General features: G+C 49.2%; 1 protein-coding gene across 1 annotated transcript in view; it reads right to left on the reverse strand.

Annotated features, from left to right (window-relative positions):
* DDX20 (DEAD-box helicase 20) overlaps positions 1–19,718 on the reverse strand; it is a 298,858-nt gene extending 279,140 nt beyond the window's left edge. The window contains exon 1 of the mRNA XM_085609637.1: positions 19,500–19,718. Within this exon, the coding sequence (XP_085465763.1) occupies positions 19,500–19,698 (199 nt within the window). The 5' untranslated portion in view covers positions 19,699–19,718. The remainder of the gene's footprint in view (positions 1–19,499) is intronic.
* Between the last annotated feature and the right edge of the window lie 7,321 nt (positions 19,719–27,039).

The raw sequence follows: 27,039 nt of genomic DNA on the forward strand, positions 1-27,039 counted from the left end.
CTCAGATTAATGAAAGCCCGGTTTATAGTGTCGTGGTAAGTGGAAGTATGATTTAGCAGAGTTAAGGGATGCATCATGTGGTACCTGCAATTGTTTACCAATTGCAATACTAGTAACAAGGCACTGTGTCTGTGTAATGTCACTTCTGTACCTTAATTTTCTAGCACATTTTATTTTAAATTTAGGTTGTGTTAGGCCTGTTATCTCTTCACAACTGAAGCCTGCTAAATAAATATGACTATTAAAATATATAAATCACGGCAAACTCCATCCTCCCAGTGTCTTTTGGTTTTCAGGAAAATATAGGGGAGGTACTGTTTAAAAAGGCTTATTTTACCAATACACTGAACACTCTCCTGCATTTGATCTTTGCAGTAAGAGATGTAGCCTAGCATCCAAATCTGCCAACCTTCAAACTGGAGTACCTGGTTCAAATCCTGCCTAGGCTCTGTATCCGGTGATTCTGGACAAATAGGTTAATGTCCGTGTGCCTAAAAAGGTCTGCATCTGTTGTAATGCGCTCTAGTGCCCTCGGGCCATGTTTACACTATAAAAAGCTGTCAAAATATAATTTAGTAGAAAAAAAGAGCGTCAATGCACATAATTATAAAAGAGACCCCAATGGCCTTTCTCTAAATCATACGTTTAACAAGCATTGGCATAGCCAATAGGTCTCGCCTTTGGGACCTTATACGTGTTTAGCCATGCAACAGTTGCATAACTAAATACTTATAAGGTCCCAAAAGCGAGACATATTGACTATGCAAAGCGGCCGCGAAAGTGATCGTGATCGCGATAGCGATCAAACATCAAAGCGGCCGTGAAACCGAAAGTAATGGCGGTAAATTGCGGCGCGCGCGCCTGCGCACAAGCACTGTGGCTGTAGGCTGGCCTGGTAGCACTTTTTGGAGCCCTCTCAATAAGTCTCGCCAGACCAGCGCATGCGCTGGGTCAGGCGAGACCAAAAAAGTCAGCAGTAAGCATATCACAGTATGTGGCTGTGCCATAGAGCTCTTAGCTAAAAAATAATAGTGAACGCTTAGAACAGGGGTACTCATAGTACGGCCCGCGGGCCGTCGGCGGCCCGGCAAGCCTTCCTTGGCGGCCCGCGGACCTTGCAGACAGTGCCTGTGCCCTGTGCTTGTCAGCGAACACCGCCGGTTACAGCAGCGCGGAGCTGTGAGGCCGGGCGATTCTTTTAAAAGCCATTTACTTGTTAATGAGGCTTTGTTGTACTTCACCTCTTCTTAGCGCCCCTGCGTCTCCCCTCTGATTGAGTGGAGATGCAGGGGGGCTAAGAAGAGATGAAATACAACAAAGCCTCATTAACAAGTGAATGGTCTTTAAAAGACCTGTGAAGTACTTGGGTGCGGCTGCGGTGTGCGTTCCAGGGAAGCTGACAGCGCGGGGTGAGGTGACGGACAGGGGGGGGGGGGGGGGGCGGGTGCAGGTGTACAACTGAAAGGGCACACAGTGGCAAGAGAACTTTATTGGTACCTAGGCTGTGTTCTCTCATAGCGCCCGGCCAGTGTGCGGGAGTCTAGGTTCTATTGTCACATAACCACCCTGCTCCACGATTTGGATTCGGTCTCTATTCTTGCATGGCCGCCTGGCTACGCCAGTGCCTGGAGTTCAATCTCTATTCCCTCATACCTGGCAGGCCCCTGTGTCAGGCAGTCTGGGCACTGCCCGGCGTCTAGGGCACGGGCTCTGGTCACTCATAGACGCCAGGCAGTTGTCTGAAGTCAAGGCTCCGTTCTCGCATCACCCCCCGGCTTCTAGGCTGAACTGTGGCCTCCATTCCACGCAAGTGACTTCAGTCCGGGCTCTGGTCTCGTAGCCGCCCGGTCTCGTAGCCGCCTGGGCCTTCCCTTGTCAGGCTCTACCTCTGTCCTCTCACAGCCGCCGGGTCCTGCCCTATGTCTGTTGCACGGGGTATGTTCACCCATAGCCGCCCAACCCCTCACTTGAGAACCGAGAGTCCGGAGAGCAGGGACGTAGCTCTCATTAGCAGAGGCATAGCTTCTATGGGTGCAGCAAGTGCAGTGGCACCGGGACACAGAGGAGGCCTACTGATCCATGATTATTGCTGTGCTGTATAATTCAACGCAAACAAACTGCAACCAGGACCCCCATTTCCAACCTTGCACGAGGGTCCATGACGCACTGGCCACGCTGCTGCTCATTAGTGCAACAGGTGCAGTGGCACCCAGGTTCAAGGATGAAAGAGGGTATTTCCCTTTATGTATGGTTGTATTTTAGTATTGGACACCTGTGAAAACAACCTCTGTCATGGGAGGAGCCGGGCCTATCTGTAGCAATCTGTCCTTCCCGGGCCAAGCAGGGGAAGAAGAGCCCACTATCCCCCTCCCCCACCCGCCCAGGGGGCATTTCGTGGGACCAGGGTCAGGGCAGAAGGGAAAGGCATCAGCGGCGTCACGTGAAGCCCTGGGTTGTTGGGGGGTGGGGGCATTGCTGCAGAGGGACAGTGGTGCACACAGACCTGACACCAAGCTGTTCGAAGCAGCACAGCCCTGTGAGGTTGTTACCCTCTCCAGAAAGTGTGACATCGTGTGCCAAAGAGCATCTTGTAGGCTGCAGTGCAGTCATTTCTTTTTTTGGGGGGTGGGGTAGGGGGGGGCAGATTTATATATTTATTTAATGCGTTTTTATATAGCGCGGACTTTACCCGAAGGTGTCAGAGCGCTTCAACAATAGGAACAGGGGAGCGCCACAGATAGGAATGAGGAACTGATTGAGAGAGAGGGAGAGAGATAGAGAGAGGGAGGGAGACAGGGAGAGAGAGAGGGAAGGAGAGGGAGGGAGGGAGACAGAGAGGGAGGGAGGGAGAGAGAGAGAGGGAAGGAGGGAGACAGGGGGAGGGAGGGAGACAGGGAGGGAGACAGAGAGGGAGGGAGACAAACGTAGTGAGTGAGGCAGAGGGAGAGAGAGAGAGATAGAGGAAGAGAGAGAGGGAGAGGGAGGGAGACAGGGAGGGAGACAGAGAGGGAGGGAGACAAACGTAGTGAGTGAGGCAGAGGGAGAGAGAGAGAGAGATAGAGGAAGAGAGAGAGGGAGAGGGAGGGAGACAGGGAGAGGGAGGGAGACCGGGAGAGGGAGGGAGACCGGGAGAGGGAGGGAGAGAGAGGGAGACAGAGGGAGGGAGACAGAGAGAGAGGGAGACAAACAAAGTGAGTGAGACAGGGAGGGAGGGAGACCGAGAGGGACGGAGGGAGACAGAGAGAGAGGGAGGGAGACAGAGAGAGAGGGAGGGAGACAGAGAGAGAGGGAGGGAGACAGAGAGAGGGAAGGAGACAAGAGGGAGGGAGACAGACAGACAGACAAGAGGGAGGGAGACAGACAGACAAGAGGGAGGGAGACAAGAGGGAGAGGGAGGGAGACAGAGAGGGAGGGAGACAAGAGGGAGGGACTGAGACAGAGAGAGGGAGGGAGACAGAGTGAGTGAGACAGAGGGAGACAGAGACTAAGGGAGGGAGAGAGAAAGGGAGACAGAGGGAGAGAGAGAGAGAGAAATAGATAGAGAGAGAGAGGGAGACAGAGAGAGGGAGAGTAATAGAGGGAGAGTGATAGAGGGAGGGAGGGAGACAGAGCTAGATAGATAGATAGATAGATATGTGTGAATGCCGGGTCTGGTGGCTCAGTGGACGAAGGCGTCTGCTGCAGGGGCCTGTGTTCAACCTCATGGTCACAGTTTTTTTTTTTTTGCTCTAGCCCCGCCCCCTCCCCCACTGCCCCCACCGGTGCGGCCCTCGGCCACAAACCACACTGTAAATTTGGCCCCCGAGAGAAAATTTGTGAGTACCCCTGGCTTAGAATCTGCCAACTAAAGCTAGAGGAGACGTCCTTTGCAATATACGCCAAACTACTGCATTGGGCTGCATACCCCTGAAGTCCATGCGAGTCATTTCACATGACTTGGCTTCTGTTCTGTGAGAAAACAGTGATGACATTTTAGATTATTACTGACTTGCAATAACGTATATATCCACTTTAGCAACAATATCTCAGTGCTTTCCATAAAACAAGACCGCCAGTTTAGTGACCAGATATAGAGGCTTCGTCCTTTGCATAAAGGATTGCACAAGGAAAGGTGAAGCTGTGCCACAACCCAATTTGCTAAAGTTATCATTGTGGTGTCGGGCCTCAGGCCCACATGATGGCAATAACTGACGCAGACTCCAGGTGATGGGGGTACAGTAACTGGTCACGTGCACCCGGGCCCTTTTATTGTCGGGGCCCCGTCACTCGTGACCCCCGGGATGGGTGGGTGGAAGTGCGAGTGTGCCCATCCCTAAAGAGAGTGGCTGGGAATATCATAGTCTGCCAAACACTAGAAAGTGTCCTGCAGGACACTACCTTCCTCCCCAACTTTATTAAAGAACATCAACAAACATTAGTACAATCTGTGGGGACAAACAAACAGTTAACTAAAAACCACAGGGTCCATCAGCCTTATGAGTCAGGTGGCAGGAAGATGTCAAACATGGGCTGGTGACTCGTCCTGCAGCAGGACCATCACGGCATGCACTCGTAGTTAAACCTGAGGGGTTCAGGACACGACCGCTGGCTTGGAGACGTCCTCCACATACAGTCAGCTCACTGATGAGGACATGTCTTCCAGTCTTACGTGGCTCCACTCTGCTGACGTCGAGGATGGTCTGTGGTGAATTCTAACTGTTCATATAGTGGGTTGCGTCATGAACATGGATGGAGTCCCTGGTGAGAGTTCACGGTGGTGTTGCCTGATCGATTGTCTTTGTTGCACCAGTTGGCCGTACCTGATAACCTGTCAGTGGGGCAATGTCTCTTCTCACTCTCCCGCCTGGGGAGGCCGGTTGTCGGGGTTGCTACGGGACTGCAGGAGGGCTGCACTGGGGCCACTTGTGTTCCGACTGGGGGCAGCTGCAGGACCACCGAGGAGCTGTTACTTAGTCGCACGCACAACCCTCGAGGGTGGATGAGTCTTGGCCAAGACATGCTCTCGCTGCCGTGGTTCAGGTGTAGGGCAGGTTCGTAGGTAGCCTCTGGTTTCTTTTGTCGGCTGGTGTGGCAACGTGTAGGACTCCAGTCCATCGGTACTCTGGGAGTGGTGTTGTTTGACACATGTGCTGAGGGCTGGTGTGATGGCAGTTGCCAGCCATATGGTGAGTTGGAATATCAGGTGGTGGCTTGCTGGGAGAGCTGGATGTCAGAAGGGACTTAGCAGCCATGTGTCTCCACCTTGCTGAGGTTGATGTCCGGTGGCGGCATGCTACGTGGAGTGTGCGACTCCCCTCTTGCCTGTCTTGGGGCCACTGCTGACTCCATCTTGAGGCGGGGTGAGGAAGGATACTCGGTGCTGATCTTCACCGTTGGCATCTGCGGTCAGAAGCAGGGATGCCGGTTGTCTTAGACTGCCGACGCTCTGGATGGATGGTCGCCTGGGGAAGCGTTGGGGAGAGACGCAGTTCCCGCTTTCTGCGCTTTAGGTTTGGTTCTCCCGTGAGGCTGTGTCCAGGGACGTCGGTCCGCCTGGGTGGCTGTCTGGTGTGTTTGGGTGTGCTCTTGGCTTGCTGTGCGAGTCCTTGTTCTTCTCCTCTTGTTGGTCTCTTCAGCACACTTGTGTTCATCCGGTTCTTCAGGGAGACCGGGCGGTCACTCTTCTTCCCTCGAGGGTGTTGCGCTTGGACCACGAGGCAGCGCCGTCGTGGCGCCTGCTTCGGTCTTCGCTCCGGCGTGCTTGTCGGGACTGGTCACTTCGTGTGACGTGCTCCTTGCTTGCTGTGCGATGTGACGTCCGGCCACGTGTCGACTGTCGTTAGAGCACATGTTGCTGTGGCAGCCACGTGGAGTGTGCGACTCCTCTCTTGCCTGTCTTGGGTCGCCGGCGACTCCGTCTTGAGGCAGTGCGAGGGAAGACACTGTGTTGTCTTTGGCCCACTGAGGGGCTTCACTGGTGCAGTAGAGATGTAATTGCTCTCTGTGCTGGGTTCAGCAGTGCTTCTTTATAGAGATGTCTATCTCCCGGGCGCCTGCCCGTGCTGTCAGATTCGCTGGCGCGGCCTTCTGCGCATTTCTGACTTAGTGTGCTCCGTCTTCTTCTTGGGCGCTTTCTTCTGGCAAGTGGTGTGTCTGTGGTGTAGCTGGTGGTTGTGTTTGTTCACCAGTAGGAGCGAGTGATGCGATGTCCTCTCTGGCGGTAGCTTTGGGCAGCTACTTGTGGTGCGCGCTCTAAACCAGTCTTCCTTGTGCTGTTGATTTTGAGGGGTACCTTGTGACGTTGTTGTCTGTTCGGCTTGCTGCTTTGGGGGCTTGCAGACTGATGGGCACCACTGGTCAGTTTGCAGGGGTTTCCGAGTTCCGCTGGTAGCGAGTGAAGTGATGCCCTGCTGGGGTGTACCGTTTCTCTTCTCCTGGTTCTGGCTGCTGTGTCTGTTCTGCTACTGGTGCGTCTGGCGGTAGTGTTGTGTTCCCTGACAGCAGCATGGGAGCAGAAAAGCCTTTCGAGCCACCCTTCTCCTATTTGAAAGTATGTGCTGGGAGCGTGGCTGCTATTGTCTTTTGCAGGGTGCCAAGGGGGCACTCTCTGGGGCATTAACCTCTGAGGGCACGCCTCGCTGGGCCTTGTGCAGTCTGTCTCCGCAGTTGGGCTTGAGCAGGCAGCCTTCCTTATGGTGGCGGTGCGCACTCTGGGACCTGTTGACTGCCGTTGCCGACTGATTAGCAGGGCCTTGTGCTGTGCTCTGGTACTACTGGTCTGTAGGTGGCAGTGCAGCCACACTTGTCACTGGTCTGCCGCTCTCACCTGCTGATGTCTGCCGCGGTGGGCAGTCAGTGTGCTTGACTGCTCTGTGGTCGCGTGAGTGTGGATCCTCCTGCCAGGATCAATTTGCAATTTTCCCTTTTGCTGATTCTGCCACTTCCAGCAGGGTGGTGGTGCATCAGGGCCTCTCCTCCGGCCTACATTGCTGCTTGGGATGATGTTCGTGGGCCACAGCTGGCTATCTGCTCTGGCCAGGCAGTACGTCCGTTCTTCAGCGCGTTACTTCTGGGGGGGGCCACCAGCTGGCGCTGTGGTCGTTTTCTGAGACTTCCTCAGGCAGCATGCAGGTGCCGTGCATGTGACGGCTGGGTGGCGCGGTGTTCTTGTCTGCTCTCCACGGTACACAGCTGTCTCTAAAAGGTTGCGGTGGCTTGCCCTGATTGCTGCAGGTTTCGGGTGCTGGAGGAGCTGGTGCAGGGCTCTGTGCAGTGCCGACACATGGAGTTGCTTATGTGCGGATTTGGCGTGCAATGTTGGCCACCAGGTGGCGCTGGCATTGATGCTAGTGGCAGCGGCAGCTTTACCTTCTTGTGGCAGGCATCCAGAGACGTGTGCGCATGGGGGGGCCAACCCAACCATTGCCGGTGCTTATTAGTCTTTCGGAAGCAGCTGCACTGTTGCTCATGACGGCCAGGTGGCGCTGTGAGCACTTTGGCCATTTCTAGGAAGTTGACGGGGCATAGTGTGGAGACCGAATCAGGCTCGGCCGGTGCGGCTGGGCACAGGCTCTTTTCTTCCTCCAAGCTACAACGCTGCAGATGTCTGCCCAGGCCGCCGCACTCACTCCCGTGCGCAGCATCAGGGAGGCCGTGAATCGGAGCCCTCCCACCTCACCAGGCTGCGGCGGCGTGTTGTCTTTGACCCGCTGCTGGAGAGGGTTCAGAGGTAAGTGCCGGTTGGTGCGCCGTTGTTAGTGTGATCCCGGCAGCTAGAATGCAGGTGGGTGAGGGGCATTCAGGCTCCGATGACACGAACGGCTCTGGCCTCAGGCCGCTGCTGGCGGTGCCCGGAGCAGACGTGTCGCATCGTGTCCCTTCTCCCTTTTGGTGTCAGTGCAGTAACGGCGGGCAGGGCGGGGCGGCCTGTGGAGGCCTCAGGGCATGGGCGGGGGTACTCAGAGGGTCAGAGCCCCGGGGCGCTTCCAGTGCAGCACTAGTAGTGGCAAGTCTCATCTAGTCTGTCTGCTCCCTAGGCCACTGACCTTACGCTGTCGGGCTGGCTGGCATCAGGGCTGCAGTGGCGGCCGTATGTGGGTGCTGCCGGGACCTCTCCCGTGACGCCGGTGCATGCGCTGTGTGGCCTCCTCCTTCCTCAGCACGGCCTCGATCCTTGTGCTGGCCCTGGGTATGAGTGAGCCACCGTGCAGGCAACGCTAATCCTCTCGGGTCTAGGAGGCGGTGACCAGGTGACACGAGGGGCTCACTCCTCACCGCAGTCATGGGTGGCAGAGAACGGCACGACAGGGGGGGGGGCGCCGCCTGTCAGGCTTATTCCCTCCCCACGTGGGACGATGAAGAGCTGAGCAGCAGGCACGCGGGTTTAGCAACCTGCCTCGTCGCCTATGTGGTGTTGGGCCTCAGGACCACATGATGGCAATAACTGACGCAGACTCCAGGTGATGAGGTACAGTAACGGAGCACATGCACTCGGGCCCTTTTATTGTCGGGGCCACGTCACTCGTGACATGATGGATGGGTGGAAGTGCGAGTGTGCCCAGCCCTCAAGGAAGTGGCTGGGAATGTCATAGCCTGCCAAACACTAGAACGTGTCCTGCCGGACACTACATTCATGTTCTCCTGTACCATAAAAGACACAACCAGAGCCTTGAAAGATTAAAATAATAACTATCTACATTTGGCTTTAAAGGCAATTATTGCAGCCCCTGTCTTAGCAATTAGTAGGTATTTTGCTGATTAAAGGAAACCATTCAGTAGCAAACAGAAAGCCTCCTTGGAGGAAAGATGTTTTATGCAGTGGGGTAATTTTTCGTATAAACCAGGCATTTACTAGCAGTTGAAATAACTGCAAATTTCTATTATGATCTCAACTTTAACACCATCACACAAAATGAAAAAGTAATGCGAGCGTATGTAATAAAACAATGCAATGATGGAAACCACCAGTAAAGCACATACACAGAGGTTTGTATTGTAATATGCTCTGATGCAGTGTTCTGTAAGGTGCATAGTCCTTAAAGACACTTTATGGACTGAACTGTGGGGAACAGAGAAACTTGAGGACTAGCATATATTCCGCTGTGAAGGAATACGCTGTGGCCTGGTTGCTATCACTGCAGCTATAGTACCAGAAAACAAACAGTTTGGGTTTGCAGTGAAGTCCAGTGCAGGATTTCGAAGTCAGATGGCTTGTGAACCAAGTATGAACCAAGTATGACCCAGAATGCCAGAGAGCGGCTTCCTCGATATAGAGGATATTCTTGGGTAGATGGAATTTTAGGACAAAAAAAAAAAATACTATCATTGCCTGAACCTGTAAGGTTTCCATCACCTGTGAGGCAGCACTGCTATACAAGCCTATGAAGTCTGTTTAGCTGCATAATTCTACCTTCGACCACAAAATTAGCCATATTATATTTTTCAACTCTACCTAATCAATGTAGGTGCTTTGTCATAACCAGCTCTGCCAAGTATCACGCTTCAGATGTGCTACTAACACGTTTCAGTGCGGTGGTCCGCATTACCACACTGAAATGCTAAGTCACGCATAACAGGCACAGCACCTGCCTTGCTGTCAAGCCGCAGTAGTGCTGGTAATGCTCACTAGATATAAGAATGGCAGTGCGCTGCTCCACCAGACAAGTTTGGAGGCTGGGTAGCTGCTGCTAATTCACTGGTTGCCACATTGTATTGTAAAAGGAGAAGATTTCCGGAGCAGCGGCACAGCATTCATTCTGACGTCAGGAGACGGTGTCCAATAGGCACGTGCGCTGCAGGACGTCACTTTTGTGGGAAGCTTGCTTGGCTAAGAGTGCAGCAAATCATGCCAGCGCCGTGCATTAATAATGACCCTGCGACCGGACCTCCGGGCTCAACCCAACGGGGGCACTTGCGGTCGCTGGATCCCACACTGTGCAGCTTAGCTGTTACTGCTGCTGAGGCATCTAAGTGAGGGAGTCTAAGCCCGGGTGGCCGACACACGTTTGCCGGGGCATGACAGGCCAGGACATTAATGATGCAGGTGTCTGGCCTGTAAACCCAAATTACCATGGCTCACAAGTAAGTCAGTGTCAGTTAGACAGTGTGTGCGCCAGAGTTTTGAAATGTTAATCTGCAAAAAAATTATTTTTATAAGAGTGTAGGCTAGCGCAAGATAATCAGCGCCTGCCAGTCCTTGTAATTCTGCCCCGGTCACTGAGGCATTCGGCAGGCGGCCGGGCCGGGAATTTTAAGCGTGTGCCTCAGATGTTAGTCAGGTTGTCTTGGCCAAATTCAGTGCTGGGTATGTGCTGTCTGCAGCCTTTAAGTTGCATCATGAACGATCAGGAGTTCGCACTGGGCGTATTGCTGCCCTTTCACCTCAAGGTAAACTCATGTCCGCCATATTTATTTCGCATTGTATTTCTACTAGCGGGAGGTACCATTTAATAACGGAAATTACCTGTTAACAAAAAAAAGTGCAAAATTTCGAATTGTGAAAGATTTAACACAGATCTATCCGGTCACTGGAAACGATCACAAAACCTCCGTAGTTTGCCAGCCAGTCCCCTTTTTCTCATTCCCCCCACCCCATGCTGTCATGGGTTACACGAATCCAAGGTTTCCCACCACAACCACACTCTTTACTTCCTTCTCTACGCCATGGAGGTTCTGCTAAATCAGAATGATGACAGCACTCTTATAATTCCTATAACTCTGCTCTCCCCTTCTTAGACTCTGGTCTTTCTTTTATGTCTGCTTAGTTTCTCGTTGGATGTAATTTCTTATACTTATGTTTCCCCTTATTCATTGCATGATTTTGCTCACAAGAAAATGTCACTCAGTCATTCAAATGTCACTCATAATTAAACTGAAAATATGAAAAATGTCACACATTGCAATTTGAAACCTTGGCAGCTATGCATAACACATGACGGATTTTGACTTGATATTGGAAAAAAGAAATATAAAATGTAGAAATTTAAGTAAATAACATGGCAGAAGGCAGACAGTTTGAAATTGCAGTTTCTCAATTGTCTACTTCACAGTTTGTCTTGTAATCATTTTAAGTTAAACTGTAAAAAAAAAAAATGCAGAACCGATCGCTTTTCAGCAAAGCACATTTTGTGAACATTTTATTGGGGGATCACTCCCCCTCCCACCCCAAGCTACTTTGCTTGCTGAAATTCAGTACTACACCGAACCACTTTCAAAGATCACCAGCCGCAACTGATTCCACCCCTCAAATGGCTGCTTTGCATCTCCCCTTTGCGGCGATTGCTAATCTATGCATCGTAGATAAGTTAATTCTATGTCAGGACCGGAGGCTCCGATTATGCTTCTCATTTTCTTTACTGAAAATTCTCAGCAGCCAATCAGAAAGTAAAAAAGACAAATACATACTACAATACCCATAAACCTTAGTGGGTATCACATGACAACCATAGAGTAGAGCCCTATATAAGGAGTATAAGAGAATACTACATCCTCTTTCTTTGCTGCTCTGCAGCCAGTTAAGTGTTTTTCACCTTTTTACTTTATCTATGCATGCTTTTCGCTTATTTGCTGGACTGTACTTACATTTTTACTGTATGCTCATTGGGCTGCTTTGTGCGTTGCTCGCACTGCCGTTTTTCAATGTGCGCGCTTCCAGCGCTGTGTCCCCTATCCGCTTAGCGATCTCTCGCGCATTGTTCATTTCCGCGTTTGCGCTTGTCCTATTGTTGTGCGTTTTGTGCCGCTCCGTTTCAGGAACATTGCCTTCTTGGGAGCACAGTCCTCTTTCTAGCTTGTGTTTCGGCCGTTCCGCGCATGCGCGGCGGCCATATTTACATCCCGGCTTTTTACCTCAGTGAATACCCGGTATTTCTGCAGCGCAGGAGCAGCGCTTTCAATTGCTCTATACCCACAACCTTGCCAGCCTCCTCAGCGACGTCCAGGTCTTCTAGAAGGACATGGGCTGTATAATTGGCATAGGCTCTGCCTAGAGTGGCATTGATAGGCAAGTCCTCCCTCCACATTTAAATATTTAAGCACTTTGGAATTTCTACATTCCTGTGTTGCTTGGCTTGCCTGGGGTTCGCCACTCCCCTTATTGGTCACTGTCATTTCCCTTACAATTCTTTACACCTCTGACAGTGCATATTAGCTCCATTATTTCCTCCTGTGGGTATATATTTTGTCACTTCTTAGTGCCTACCATGTCTGAATATTATTATGATGAGGCAGACTATTTTGAGGAGGAACCCTCTGGGTCATTGGAGCATGAGCTCGTCGAAGCTCTAGATGTGGGAGTTCAGCACTCCGTTAATAAAGCTATGGTCAGGGCTATTAAACCCTTGAAGCGCCATTTATGTAATTATGCCTTGCAGCAAGGCTGGCTTCCTGCCTCAACGTCCCGGTCTTCATCGGGTGTTAAGTGTTCAAAAAACCCACACTCTTCAGATTTTGCGAAGCTCGCCAAAACCTTGGCGTCGGACCATTCTTATGGATCTACGTCCAAAGACACTCCTAGTTCACCTCCCAGAGATGATGGAAATTCCTCCTCTGGTACGACGTCTGAGTCGGAGGCTTTTTCTCCTCCCGCAAAGAAATCACGCAAAGAGCGGTTTGTTGACGCCCCCTCGCATCCCACTTTATTGACCTTTGAGCCTTCTACAATTGTCCATCCTAATTCTTCCTCATGGCTCCCCTCTACTGAAGTTGTGACCTATGTCCATTCCCACTTACGTCAACCTTTTGCTAAGGATGTTAGAGCGCGTTTGCGTTCGGAATGCCCACGTCCAGATCTCGCGGACAAGGTGGCGGATACTCCGGATGTGGATCCATCCATGTTCACATATCTTAAGAAATAAACAAAGTATCCAAAGAAAGGTCTAGATCGTGCATGGAGGTCCTGCCAGGATAAGTTGTTTGATTTGTCCGGCCCCCTAACAAAAAACTTTGGATTTGGGTTACATATCCAAAGCCTCAGGGCAGATTATCAATCCGGATGATTTAATTGGTTGGGCTCAACGTGCCATATGTTTATTAGGCAATGCAAACTGTGCCATGTCTAGGGAGCGCCGCCGCTCTATTCTTTTAAAACTCGATCCAAAGTTGGCAGAGTTGCCTTCTTCTGAGTCCAGCCCTTTGGCTCAGGGTCTCCTCTTTGGTCAACCTTTTTTAAAGGAATTAACTAAGTTTGTCGCAACCTTCAGTGGCCTTGATAAAGCACAGGGTTCCTTAAAGCGGGCTTTTCGCCTGGTTTTTGGACGGGTCGGACGACATAGGGGGCGGTCGTTCGGCCGAGGTTACCAAAAAGGCACCCAGCGAGGCTACGATTCCCAACGTGGAAGGTATCAGGAGGCCACTTCTTCCGCCAATTTCTACCCCACACATGGATCCCGTAACAACAAGCATTGGCATAGCCAATAGGTCTCACTTTACACTTATAAAGGTCCCAAAAGCGAGACCTATTGGCTATGCCAATGCTTGTTTATAGAGGCACTACAGTTGAAGATTCTAAGGGTGGAAGAGCAGTGCTCCGTTAGCAAACATAGGCACTACAGCGCTTCCAGCTTCAAAAGTAACTGCAGACACAAAAGAACATGGAGGGGGGGGGGGGGGGGGAGTGAGTGCTAAAGCAACACAGGGAAGGCTGGCTTATGGTGAGCACTTTCGCGGCCGCACTGAGAACATCAAAGCGGCCGCAAAAGGGATCAGCAGGCTGCCAAATGGTGCGCGCGCCCGGCGCACATGCACTGTAGTTGGCGGCCTGAAAAGCACTCGTTTTCACTTCCAAATCCCGCTTTCTATAGCTCTCGCCAGAGCAGCGCTAAAGCGCCGGCTCAGGCGAGACCTAAAAAGGGACGCTATGGAGGAAACCAAGGAGGTCAACGCGACGCCTCTTCTTCAGGTGAGCTTAATTCCCTTTTCAGAGGTTCAATTGGGGGGCCGTCTGCAGTTTTTTCTCCACAAATGGCAAGAGATCTCGCAGGATGCGTGGATCCTGGATTCGGTGCAGGGTTACAAAATAGAGTTTTTTCATTCTCCCTCTCAGACTCTTCCCCCGCGACCGATGGTTTTTTCCCATCTGGATCAGGTTTTCATTTCCAGCGAGATCGATTCGCTACTCCAGAAAGGGGCCACAGGGCGGACGGTTCGTCATCCTCAGGGCTTTGTCAGCAACGTCTTCCTAGTTCAGAAGAAGGGGGGTGGATCCAGGCTTGTTTTAAATCTCAAGGAGTTCAATGGAAGGGTTGTATATCGTCACTTCAAGATGGAGGGGATCCATCTTCTTTGCGATCTTCTTCAGGAAGGGGACTGGATGGTCCGCCTAGATCTAAAAGATGCTTATCTGTCGGTGCCCATTTACGGACCACATCGTCGTTTTTTTTCAATTCCAATGGCAGGGAATGTGGTAAGAGTACAAAGTCCTTCCTTTCGGCCTCTCGTCAGCACCTTGGTGCTTCATGAAGCTTCTGAGGCCTGTGGTCGAGTTTCTTCGTGCCAGGGGTGTTAGTCTCCTCATTTTTCTGGACGACATTCTCATCATGGGTCAGTGTCCTCGTCTTGTTTTGCAACATCTTGCCTTGACCACGGATCTCTTACAGAATCTGGGATTCTTGGTCAACCCTCAAAAATCAGTGTTGATTCCCTCTCAGTCGGTGGAGTTTCTGGGCTTTCTAGTCAACTCCCTCACTTGTCAACTCCTCTTACCCCAGCAGAAGATCAGATCGATCAAGAGAGAGTTGAGGTTGATTTTGAACAAGCAGACTGTGTCCTTGAGGTCTGTAGCCGGGTCGTCGGGTTGTTAGCTTCTTCTATACAGGCGATCTTCCCGGGTCCCCTTCATTACCGAGCGCTTCAACGCCTCAAAATCCGCCATCTCCAGAAAGGCCTCAGGTATTCCGATCAGATCCCTCTTTCAGAGAAGGCGAGGTGGGAGATGTTGTGGTGGCTGGAACATATGGAGTCGTGGAACGGTCGAGCCCTATTCGGCACCACCCCGGAGCTAGTGATCAAATCCGATGCCAGTCGGTGGGGTTGGGGAGCCCGATGCGGTCAAGTGTCCACTGGCGGCTGTTGGTCTCCAGAGGAGTTGAATCTTCACATCAATTGCCTGGAGCTTCTGGCGGGCTCCTTTGTGATTCGTTGCCTCTCGCCCCGTCAGACAAATTGTTGCATCCTTGTCCGCATGGACAACGTGTCGGCATGTCAACAAGTTGGGTGGGAATCGGTCCCGACTTCTAGCAGAGATTGCCAAAGACTTTTGGCACTTTTGCCTTCAGAACAGTCTGTTTGTAGTGGCGGAGTATCTTCCAGGGTGCAGCAACCAAGTTGCAGATTGGAATTCCAGACATCTCCGAGATTTCAGCGATTGGCAGCTTCACCCTCGAATGTTCCGGTTGTTGAACAAGATGTGGGGCCCTTGTTGGATCGATCTGTTTGCCTCCAGACTCAACACATAAATTCCGGAGTTCTTCAGCTGGCGTCAGGATCCGGAGGCTCTAGCCACGGATGCTTTTCTGCAAATATGGCCTCCAGTGATTTGTTATGCGTTCCCTCCGTTTGTAATGATTCCAAGGGTCCTGGCCCGAACCAAATGTTATCGCTCGGAATTGATTCTGATCACTCCTCTTTGGAGGGCTCAAGCGTGGTTCCCAGTACTTCTAGAAATGTTATGTGCGGTTCCAGTTCTTCCCTGTGCGGTGGAATCTGTTGTTAGACCCTCTCCAATCTCCACATCCGTTGATAACATCAGGTCAACTCCGGCTGGTCGCTTGGCGAATTTCGGGGATCGTTGGAAGGTCCCAGGCCTTTCAAGAGATGCTACCAGATTTATCAGTGAGGCTTGGTCGCCCAACACACACAAACGTTATGCTACAGCATGGAAACGATGGTGTGATTGGTGCTCTCCACGAGAGGTGGATCCCGCTGCAGCAGATGTCTCCTTGGTAGTGAACTTTTTAGCGTCCTTAGCCGCTTCAGGTCTTGCTTATCGCACTGTCAATAATTTTCGGTCAGCCATCTCGGCAGGTCACGTGGCCATTGAGGACAAACCACTTGGTGACCATCCATTAGTGTGTAAATTCCTTAGGGGTATCCGGTTGGTAAAACCACCATGTTCTAAATATTCCGAGCTCTGGGATGTCTCCATTATCTTACGTTTCTTGGATTCCTGGCCTGTAAATTAAGGTTTGTCTCGTAAACCGCTTTCTGCCAAGCTAGCTATGCTACTTTGTTTGGTATCATGTAAACGCGTGTCTGATATCCGCGCCCTTGATCTAGCGGGTCGCAGATTTACTCCCGAGGGTGTTACTTTTTCGGTCACCAGACGCACTAAATGTAACACCACTTCTGTCACTTATCCTGCGTTTCCTGACAATCCAAAATTGTGTGTGGTACAATGTATCCGGGATTATGAGGTGAGTACTGCAGGTTTTCGTCAAGATATGGCAGGTCAATTGTTGATTGCTCTACAGAAACCTTTTCGTCCAGTGACCCCAGCTATACTAGCACGATGGGTGCGTTGGCTCATGAGCGAAGCTGGTATTGATGTCTCCAAATTTGGTGCTCATTCTGCTCGTGGTGCTATGGCATCCAAGGCCTTTTCTATGGGAGTCAGTTTATTGGACATTATGAATGCAGCTGATTGGTCCTCTGACTCTGGTCCTCTGACTCTACATTTAAAACTTTTTATTACAAACCTATTGTAAATGTTGCATCTGTTGTGGTGGCGCAGCTTTGAACAAGCATAATCGGAGCCTCCGGTACTGACATAGAATTAAAAATGTGCAAACATTTGTGACAAGAATTTTCAATTCTATTAAGGACACGGAGGAGAGGATTATCCCACCCATAATCAGTACTGTACTGTCTGCTTTGAATTGCTTTATACTGCATTGTATATTTATGCTGATTTGTTCCCTTCCCTATTGCTATATCTCTTCCTGGGAGTGTGGTATTACGGCTTTATATTTCTATTTCAGGTTCTGATCTCAAGTGAAGTTTGCTGACTTTTCACCTTTAAAGAAGGTTTTTTCGTCGTCTCCCAGGGCATGCTGTTACATTGAAGCTGACTTCAAGTTTTTCGTTGCTGCCGTTGGCCTTTGGATTTCCTTCGGTTCAATGGATTCTTTCCAGTTGTTCTCGGATACCAGACTGTGACTATGTTTTTACTTACCTGTTTTCACACAAAGAAAGAGGATGTAGTATTCTCTTATGCTCCTTATATAGGGCTCTACTCTATGGTTGTCATGTGATACCCACTAAGGTTTATGGGTATTGTAGTATGTATTTGTCTTTTTTACTTTCTGATTGGCTGCTGAGAATTTTCAGTAAAGAAAAATGAGAAGCATAATCCTCGCCTCCGTGTCCTTAATAGAATTGAAAATTCTTGTCACGAATGTTTGCAAATTTGTAATTCTTATAGGGATCTATGTATACCTAACCCCAAGTTTGAATAAACGTTCACAAGCTTGTTATTTTAAGTTTCTTTAAAAATCTAAAGTAACTATTGCTTAAGAAACAAAAAATGAAGGCGTCTTTGATATTCTAAGTAAAAGCAATTGAGACTCCGTACACCAAAACAGGAGGATAACAAGCATTTGCAATGCAATAGGTCTTGCATTATAAAAAAGTGTGAGCAGTTGGTATTGCTAATAATAATGCAACACTAGCTATTGGCATTGTAAATGATAATGGCATTTATTTATGTGTTTGTTTTATAAAATAGATAAAGGCATTGTCATGAACAATGCCAATAGCTTACACTTTTTCAAATGCGAGACCTATTGCATTGCAAATGCTTGTTTTTGTTTTGATGCCAGTCGGTTGATCCTGTCAATTGTTGCGTTCCTTCATCTAGTTTCGTATGTTAATTTAGGTGGCGCCAGTGACCTACAGACAGCTAGGTGGATGTTAGTGAAATGTAGATCTTTGAGTGTGAATTCATCTGTGGGCGTTTTCATCAAAGAAATCGCTCTGCAGGATATGGCGTCCTGTTGCTAAAATAAGGTATGCTGTTTGAGGAAGACAGAAGGCTCGGTCTGGTTTCGATCTCAGTGGCGCCTGTTGTCTGTTCTGTCACAGAACTCTTCCGTGCAGTAAGGGAGGGGGAGGAGAGTGTGCGAGAGGGGGAGGAAAGACTGCCATGCGAGGCCAGCTTTAAACAAAAAAACCCTTCCTATCCTGCGCTTTCATTGCCTGCTGACGTTAAATGTATACGTACTGAATGAAAAAAAGTGTGTGTGGCACTTACTAATCCTTCCCCCATGGCCGAGAAAATACAAACAGTTTATAAAGCACTGTATGAAGTGCTGCAAGGCAAAACAACTATATTTATTTGTCTTTGTGAATCGTATTAATAAATCCGGATGGCTCTGTGGAAGGGAGGGCGAGAAGTGCCTTTGAGCGTGTCGCAACATTTTTAGCAGAGAAGACTCATTTGTTTTCTAAAAAAACGTCTAATTGCAGGTATAATTGTCAGAGTGGCAAAAAACATTTACGGCGGAAGGCACGTTATTGCACTAATGAAAAGTACTCTTTCGATTCATGCTTGTAAATTTGTTCGCACTCAGTTGTGTCGTAGGAGAGGGGGAGGAAAGGCTGCCATGTAAGGGAGAGGGAGGAGCGTGTGGGAGAGGCTTGTAAATTACTTCGAGCTCAGTTCCATGTAAGGGAGGGGGAAGAGCGGGTGGGAGAGGGGGAGGAAAGGCTGCCATGCGAGAGCTACAGGCTAGCAGTTGTGCGCGTGCACAACCATCGGGAACGCAAGCTGGAGGCCTGAAAAGCCACTGTTTGCACTTCCAAAACTCGCTTACTAAAAGTCTCTCCAGAGCAGCGCTAAAGCGCTGGCTCAGGCGAGACCTAAAAATTCACATTTGCGCAGCACTGCCTCGCAGACACGCAAACGTAACCGCAATACTGGTATGATTTTCATTTCACTTGAGGCATTTTATTACCACAAAGGGAAACAAGCAGTTTAAATTATGTTAGAGCAGTACCTTATGAAAACAGATCGTTTACAATGAACTAAATAAAAAACACACGGCTACGAAGAATAGACCACATTTTCCATGCTCACTGAGGTTACGCCTCAAAGGCATCCTTCAAGGAAAGGCAACATTAACGAGAGTAAACGGATATAAAAAGTTCTCGAAAATAATTAACAAATGCCTCAAACGCTCGTATTCCTGGTGTGTTAAAGATAATCAGCAGATCGCCCTGCGTGTATTTTGTCAAACGACTAGCGACTGCCATGCGTTTGTTTTTTTAAGTTCTAAACAGTTCAATTATTTAGTTGTAAGACCCGTACCACCACACCAAGGTGGCGACCAATCTGTTCGCCATCTAGCTCTGTGGTACAAAAAGTAAAGGGGGTGGGGGCGTGGCAACCTTAGGGAATGGGTGGATACAGACATCCATATTGGATCGGGAGTATTTCGTAGCTTTGTCATGTTCGCAGCGATCTTAAAACTAGATGGCTAGTCGTCTGACACTACACCGTTAAAAAAAAAGCATGGCGGGTCACTTACCCAAGCCGCATCTCCCCAGTGGGATGGCTTTCAGTTGAATGGGAGACGGTCGTTCGAAACCAGAAGCCGCCAGGCCCTGCAGCACAGTTTGAGACAGTAGGAGAGAGCTAAAGTCCACATTCTTCCCTGAGACACGTACATCCCCGGTGCGCTGCCGTGCACCGAGTTTGTGTGCCGGCTTGTTCCAGGGCTCGGCCATCTTGGAATTGGAAGAAACGCGGATGTGTGTATTTCTTTCTTTTCAATAACAAAGAAAGCTTTATTGATATGTTGCTCACGCACACTCTCGTTATCGTATATATAAATAAAGATCACCGGATTTCGCCCCGATAATCCAACGTTAGTTTGAAAATTGTAATGTATTGTAATTGCAATTATCATTAGGAAGTTCGGATATTCGTTTCTTCGATAGTGTTAATCTCTAAAAACGCACAGTAAATATCAGTCATTTTACTTTCAGTGTGTCCCTCAAAGAGGTTAAAACATCAGATTTAATTACCGATATTTTTACCTCTCTTTGCATGAAAATACCGACCACGTTTATTTACTTATTTATGCGTTTTTATATATCACAAACTTTACCTGAAGGGGTCAGAGCGCTTTACAATAGAATATTAAAATAGGACCTCAGAGCACATGAATAACATAAAAAATGCAAATAAATAAACTCTAAACTCAAATAAGAATAGTAGCAAGTACAAAAATCTACTACAGATACTAGTGTTAAGAGTAAAATTATGTGCGAGTTGCAAATTCAATCAAGATTACATTTTAAGAAGTGATAAGGGTTGGACAAATATATATAACATATTTACAGAGCATGATCTTCTCGTCGTCGTTCAACCAGGCCTTCAGGGTGCTGTTGCACTCACTGGCGATAATCTTGGGCCTGGAGGGATCCTTGAGCTGGTGATGGCCGTAGGGGTAGAAGGCCGGTTGGTGGGCCGAGGTGGCATGTAGGATCTTAGGGCTGATCTTGAGCTCGTGCTTGTTGAGTCCGCGCCTGTCCTTTCAGCGCAGGGTTCTCTAAGTGTGAACAAATAACGAGGCATACACGCTCTAGCCAGGTGCGGGCTGAGGAACCTCCTGACTACAGTCTGGGCCTTTAATATCTACCACTTACCGTCACGGGTCAGACGACCCGATACACGTCTACAGGGTCCAGGAAAACTAACACCCCTACACCGGTGAGGCATAATAGAGGGGTCAACCCCCAACATAATATTCCTCCTTTACCCAGACATAAAAAATAAAAAAAAACATAAACAGTCGAGTCATACTTAATACAAATGCACAATGCGAAAAATATAGCATAGCAGTGCAACAATTAACAACTTTGGTGAAATGGGTGAAACAGGAGAATGAGAAAGAGAGAGAGAAGAAAAAAAACATTATTAGCTGTATTTTAGTATTGGCACATTACATCAGTTTACTACAAAGTCCGTCAGACGAGAGGACCTCATTGGACGCAGCCTGAGATGATACCTGCCAGTCCTGTGCCGCCTGGAAGTCTCACCACCAGCTCCAGATCGTTCTAGGGGATGACAAACCTCAGTATCATAGTTAAGACTTGAACTGGCCTCTCTCGCCCTGTCACTGGACATGGACAGGATTGCTGGCACGGAATGTTCATCATCCTCTGGAGAGGGTGTCCGCATGGGCGAAGAAACTTGGCTCCTTGGACATCTGGCCCTTGGGTAATCCTCCTCAGGTATTAGGACACCGCAATTGGGTTATGGTGGTGGATCAGCGACTCTGGCAGCCAGTCACCGGAAGAGCTTGAAGATGGGTGCCGATGACTCCACCGGTCCAGCAGCTTGACACAACGGGCATTGCCGGATGGTACGCTTCACTAAATCATCCAAGTTCGGGAACTATACCTTGCATCACAGTCTTGATTCAAACGTATTCCTCGACCTCCTCAGCATCTGACTCCTCTTCCACAGTGGTGGGTCTTGCATGCCTTTGCAGATAATCAGCAGGATTTTGTGATCCGGGTTACATATGACAAAGAAATCGTATGTTTGAAGTTGAAAAATCAATTTCTCGATTCTAAGAGGTGGTTTAGATGAGGATCCAGTGAAAAGAGGGACCAGTGGCTAATGGTCCCTATGAACTGTCAGTGACTGGCCATATAAGTAGATATGAAAATTTGGGGCAGCCCCAATGCACCGCAATGGCCTCTTTTTCAATTTTGAGAATAGCACTGCTATGTGTCAGTCAGGGCACGACTGGCGTACGCCACTGGGCCCCAATCAACATTGGATTGTCTGTGTGATAAAGCAGCCCCTATACCAGTGGGGCAGGCGACGACTTACAACTCTGATTCCCGGCTGGGGTCAATATAAACCACGGAAAGAAAATGGGCAGTGAGGTATAGTCTGCGCAAACAAATGGTGATTTAAGACAGTAAACGAGAACCACAAATATCACAAAGATTGCATCGAAGGGAACAAAACAGCCACCACCCAATGCTGTTGCCTACAATTGATGACAATTGCAACTATACAGAAAAACAATTAGTTCCCTGAGCAAACTAAATATATCAGAACCTTCAATTTGAATTCATAGGAATAATTCGAAAATCACAGATTAATATGTTTATAGATAAATGCTTTGTCCAATCTGCATCTTCTTATTGAAGTCTCTTGTAGTCACGGCTTTGGCATTGATTCTCAGGAGACTTGTTTAAATAATAAACACCTTAATGTTCAGTAAGAAATCCGAGTCCATATTTGACTTTTATAGACCAAAGTGTTTATTTCCGATTCATCGGGTCATAAAGGAACAGCTTTCTAGTATGAAAGCTGTTCCTTTATGACCCGATGAATCGGAAATAAACACTTTGGTCTATAAAAGTCAAATATGGACTCGGATTTCTTACTGAACATTAAGGTGTTTATTATTTAAACAAGTCTCCTGAGAATCAATGCCAAAGCCGTGACTACAAGAGACTTCAATAAGAAGATGCAGATTGGACAAAGCATTTATCTATAAACATATTAATCTGTGATTTTCGAATTATTCCTATGAATTCAAATTGAAGGTTCTGATATATTTAGTTTGCTCAGGGAACTAATTGTTTTTCAATATAAACCAATGTGGTGTCAGCTGACATGACACATTTGTTTGCCCGAAAGGCTTCTTCCTGGGGGGCACCCCAAATGCACATGGCACTGGCCTTGGTCAACTCTCAAAGCAGGCAGTGAGGGCTGTCAGGTTCTGGATAAAACGTCCGTAGTAAGTAACCTTGCCTAAAAAAACTGCGCACTCCAATGAGAGTTGTGGGCGCCAGTGCTGATTGGATGTTATGAACTTTCGCAGGATCAGGCATGACCCCCTCCTCTGAGAAACTGTACCCAAAGAATTTGATCTCCTTTTGAAGAAAAGTACATTTTTCTTTGTGCAGCATGAGACCGTTATGCTTAAGTCTTTGAAAAGTGGCTCTCAGGTGGTTGAAATGTTCCTCCAGGGTCGGGGATTGTACTAGAATGTCATCACTGACATTACTTATTCCTGTGAGGCTAGCCAAGAACACCTAATTGTGTCTTGAAATATTACTGCCGCACTCGACACACCGAAACTGGGGCATTTGTACTTCCTCAGACCTACATGGGTGGAAAATGTGGTGATCGCTCTAGACTCCGGGGAAAGCATGAGCTGGTGGTACCCTGCATGGAGGTCCATTTTGGAAAACCACCTGGATCCGCTGACTTCAGCCACAATGTCATTGACCATGGGTGTGAGACCGTGGGTCTTTCACGGTGGATGGCCAGATTGCGCAGGCACATGTCAACACACATTTTGACTTCCCCTGGCTGCTAGGGTTTCCTTGCCAACACTATTGGGGATACCCAGGGCATAGGGTCGTCAACCTTCTCAATGATATCTGCTTGCTTCAGTTTTCCGCATTTTAGCTTTCTCTTTGGGTCGTAGGTGAAAGGCTACCCTGCGATGATTCAGCACAACAGGTTGGATAGAGTCATCAATGTGGAGTTGTATCAGACCGTCTTTGAGGCACTCTATCGCTTCGAACAGAGATACAAACTCAGCCACTAGGTCATCAATGCTTCCTAAGTGGATGCTGAAGGCAAACGCAACGAGTTGAAGACACTGCTGTGCGGCAGCTTAATAGCATCCCTGAACCACCTTTGATTACCTGCACCTTGACCCTAGTCGAATGAGACTCGTGTTATTTCCATCGCGAAGACGCTGGCTAGAGGGAGCGGCGTGCATGATCCATATGCAAAAACCTGGGTGGTGGTGGCACATAAGTCCGATTAAAAAGAGAGTGTCTTGAGGTCATCATGGGCCAAAATATGGATTGAAGCTCCAGTGTTGATTAATGCCGGTATCTGATGGCCTGCCAGGAGAACATTGCACTTGGGAATGCACCTCTGCAGATATCCATCAGGTTGTAGTGTATGGATAATATGAACGTTTCCTTCTGTGTCATCATCATCATCTATACTTCGTCATCTTCTGGCATAGTGGGGGATTGCATCGAGTTGATTCTTTTGGGTCTCTGCCCCTTTTTGGTTGTGGAAGAACGGCAGACCTTGGCAAGATGGTTAGGCTTATTGCATGCCCAACATAGTTTACTGTGAGCAGGGCTGGGTCCTTGGTGTGGATATGACCCTCCACAGCCGTAATTCATCTTAGGAGCAGAGTTGGATTTGGAGTGGGGTTTCGTTTTGTCTGTACTCACTACGTTATTGGGTTCCGTTTTCACCTGGTGTTGCAGAGCCTCTTCCATGTGTGCAGCGCGCACTTTGGAGAGTTCTTTGGTGCGAACCATAGTCAGTATGTCGGCCATGGACATCCATGGAACTTGGAGAATGTTCTCTCTGAGCTTGACGGAAGAGCAGCACTGTATGAATTGTGCACAATTTTCGGCATCTGGCAAAGTACAGGTGCTGGCCAGATCTCTCAAGCGGGCAAAAAAATTGTCCACGGATTCTTCAGGTAGCTGACTGGCTTGGCGCAACAAGAACCTCTCATAGTCAGGATTTGCGAGGGGTTCGCAGTGAGCTGTCAAAGCCTGTTTTAGCTTAGCGTAAGTTAATAGAGGGCAAACCTCAACAACAGATTTTCCCAGTTTTGAATTGCAGCCCCTCCCAAATGTGTTAGCATGGGCATCATCGATCCTTTTCCAGACACACTGCCGCAAAATAGGTCTCTAGTTGCTCAACCCGGTCCTTCCATCTTGCCGCTTGAGCAGGTGGGGGCCATCCATTACAAACGGTTCCAGAGCTGGTACGGAAGCCATGATGATGGCAGTAGCAAAAATTGGAAGAGGTAGCACAGGGGTCAACAGACAGGCCTTGGGTAAAGAGGACCCCCACTGGGGAAGAAGCAGTTTAGGAGAAGCAGTCGTGGGATGGCGGGAAATGGCACCAAGCTTGCCGTGGTACAGTTTTAGAGTGTTATGCACATGTCCCTGGAGCCTGGATGGCTGATGCTCTGCGCAGGGCTGGGGTCTAGTGTTCCATATGATATTCAGGCATGCCTGAGGTGGGAACGTGAGGCAAGGATGCTACAGGTGCAGGCAGTAGGTGGCAGGTGCACATTTCATGACTCTACAGACAGCCAAATGATGTGCAGATAGGCTGTTTGACCTGCCTGTCTGCACTCAGCGTTCTAACAGAATCAGTGAGCGGACCAGTACTATGGCCAGTGTGCAGGCACTCCTACAACAAGGCCCTCAAAATCCCAGGGAAAACAGAGCTGTAGTTGGGGATCAGGTATATCTCTTCCAGGAAAATAGCAGGGCTGGATAAGCTGCAATGTGGTCCCTGGTGCAGGAAGAAAAAAAAAACAGGGTAAGACAGGCTCGTGGGCACCACAGAATGCAGGACGCCAGGCAGGATATACTGACCCTTCCTTCCAGGAGACCGGAGTGCGCACACGCCCACAGTGCGGTGCATCACACTGCAACGTCAGAGGCAGTAGCAGGCCTCGGCACGGACAGCAGGAGTAGCATGGGATGCTCTGCTCTCCCCACCAGAAGTTACAGCAGGAGCAGGCCTCGGCACAGGCAGCAGAGCAGCAGGGGATGCTATGCTCCGCGGCTGAAAACAAGCTTCACAACGGCAGCAACACAGCCACAAACACTCCTCGGGACACCAGCGTAAACAGCAGGTATGGTGCCAGGAGCATGAAGATGGATGGGGGATACCCACTTGTAGGCAATTTGTTGAGTTTGCACTGGTGCTATTGGCGTGCATTGGCGGAATGCTGAACAATGCAAACATTCACCCCCAGTCTAAAAGATCTGAGTTTAATCCATTGTTCTTTTGCTCACCATGCTACCACAGTTTGGACTCAGCCATATGCAAATCAGTCTTAACCCTGTTCCTTATGGGAACAGTCCAGCCCGAACTGCCAAGCCAGGTCCTCCCTGGACCGAAAACAAGAATCCTGGGACTGGTTTTAAGGCATCACCCCTCATAAGCCAAGCTACCTTGAATCCAGTAGCGCAGAGAGCATGGGACCCACCTCTAGGCATATTCTTCCCACTTGGGGGAACAAATGCAAAAGGAACAAATGATGGGCAGAATGCTGAATAATGCAACATTCATCCCCAGTCACAAAGATCTGGGTTTATTCCATCAGTCTTTTGCTCACCACACCACCCCAGTTTGGACCAAGCCATATGCAAATCAGTTTTGACCCTGTTCCTTATGGGAACAGCCCAGCTCAAACTGCCAAGCCAGGTCCTCCCTGGAACAGAAATACACATCCTGGTGTGGGCAAATAATGAGGCATACACAGAGAGGTGCTGGCTGAGAAACCTTGTGACCACGGTCCCATCCTTCTTTATTATCTACCACTGGAAGTCACGGGTCAGTCCACCTGACGCACGTACATGGGTCCAGGAAAATGAACACCCCTACACCGGTGATGCATAATAGAGGGGTTGACCCCAAACATAAAAATGCTGGTCTTTAGCAGATCCGTGCCTCGAAGTCAGGTCTCCCGCCGGACTCAAGTAGCCACAGCGCCACTGGGTCCTGAACTCCACGCCACAGGGTCTGTCCTCGAGGCACCTCTGGGGTGTCACTCTCGCTACTCCTTTGCTCCTGCCGCTACTCTCAGGCTCTCGTCCTTTCATGGCAGCAGGCCTCCAGTTCCAATGGGTCACGCTTGGCTGCTAGTCACAGCCCTCCTTCCCCATCTTGAGGGCCACTTACGTCTCCGTGGCCATCGGCCACTGACTGCCAAAATCAGCGCTGTTCGTTGCTCTGGACATGACACTCAGCACTAGGGGTTCCAGAGGGGTTTCATCGGTGCTCCCCGGACCCTTCTCATCTGCAGGATAGCATCATAAGGGGGACTCCAGTGGGACCTCACCCTGTGAACCACCCACTGGATTAGCACCTGGTTAGGCTAATGCATTCTGGGAATTTCCACGCATTACCAAGAGGTCTGTGAATGCTCACATCAACTTTTTCAGTTTGCCTTGTTCCTATTCCTTTTTGTCAACCGGTTGATAAAATGCAAGTGCGGTGGCCTCCCAAATCATGTCTTTCACCTTACC

Source organism: Triturus cristatus, chromosome 1_2, assembly GCF_964204655.1.
Source record: "Triturus cristatus chromosome 1_2, aTriCri1.1, whole genome shotgun sequence".
In the NCBI taxonomy this organism is placed as follows: domain Eukaryota; kingdom Metazoa; phylum Chordata; class Amphibia; order Caudata; family Salamandridae; genus Triturus; species Triturus cristatus.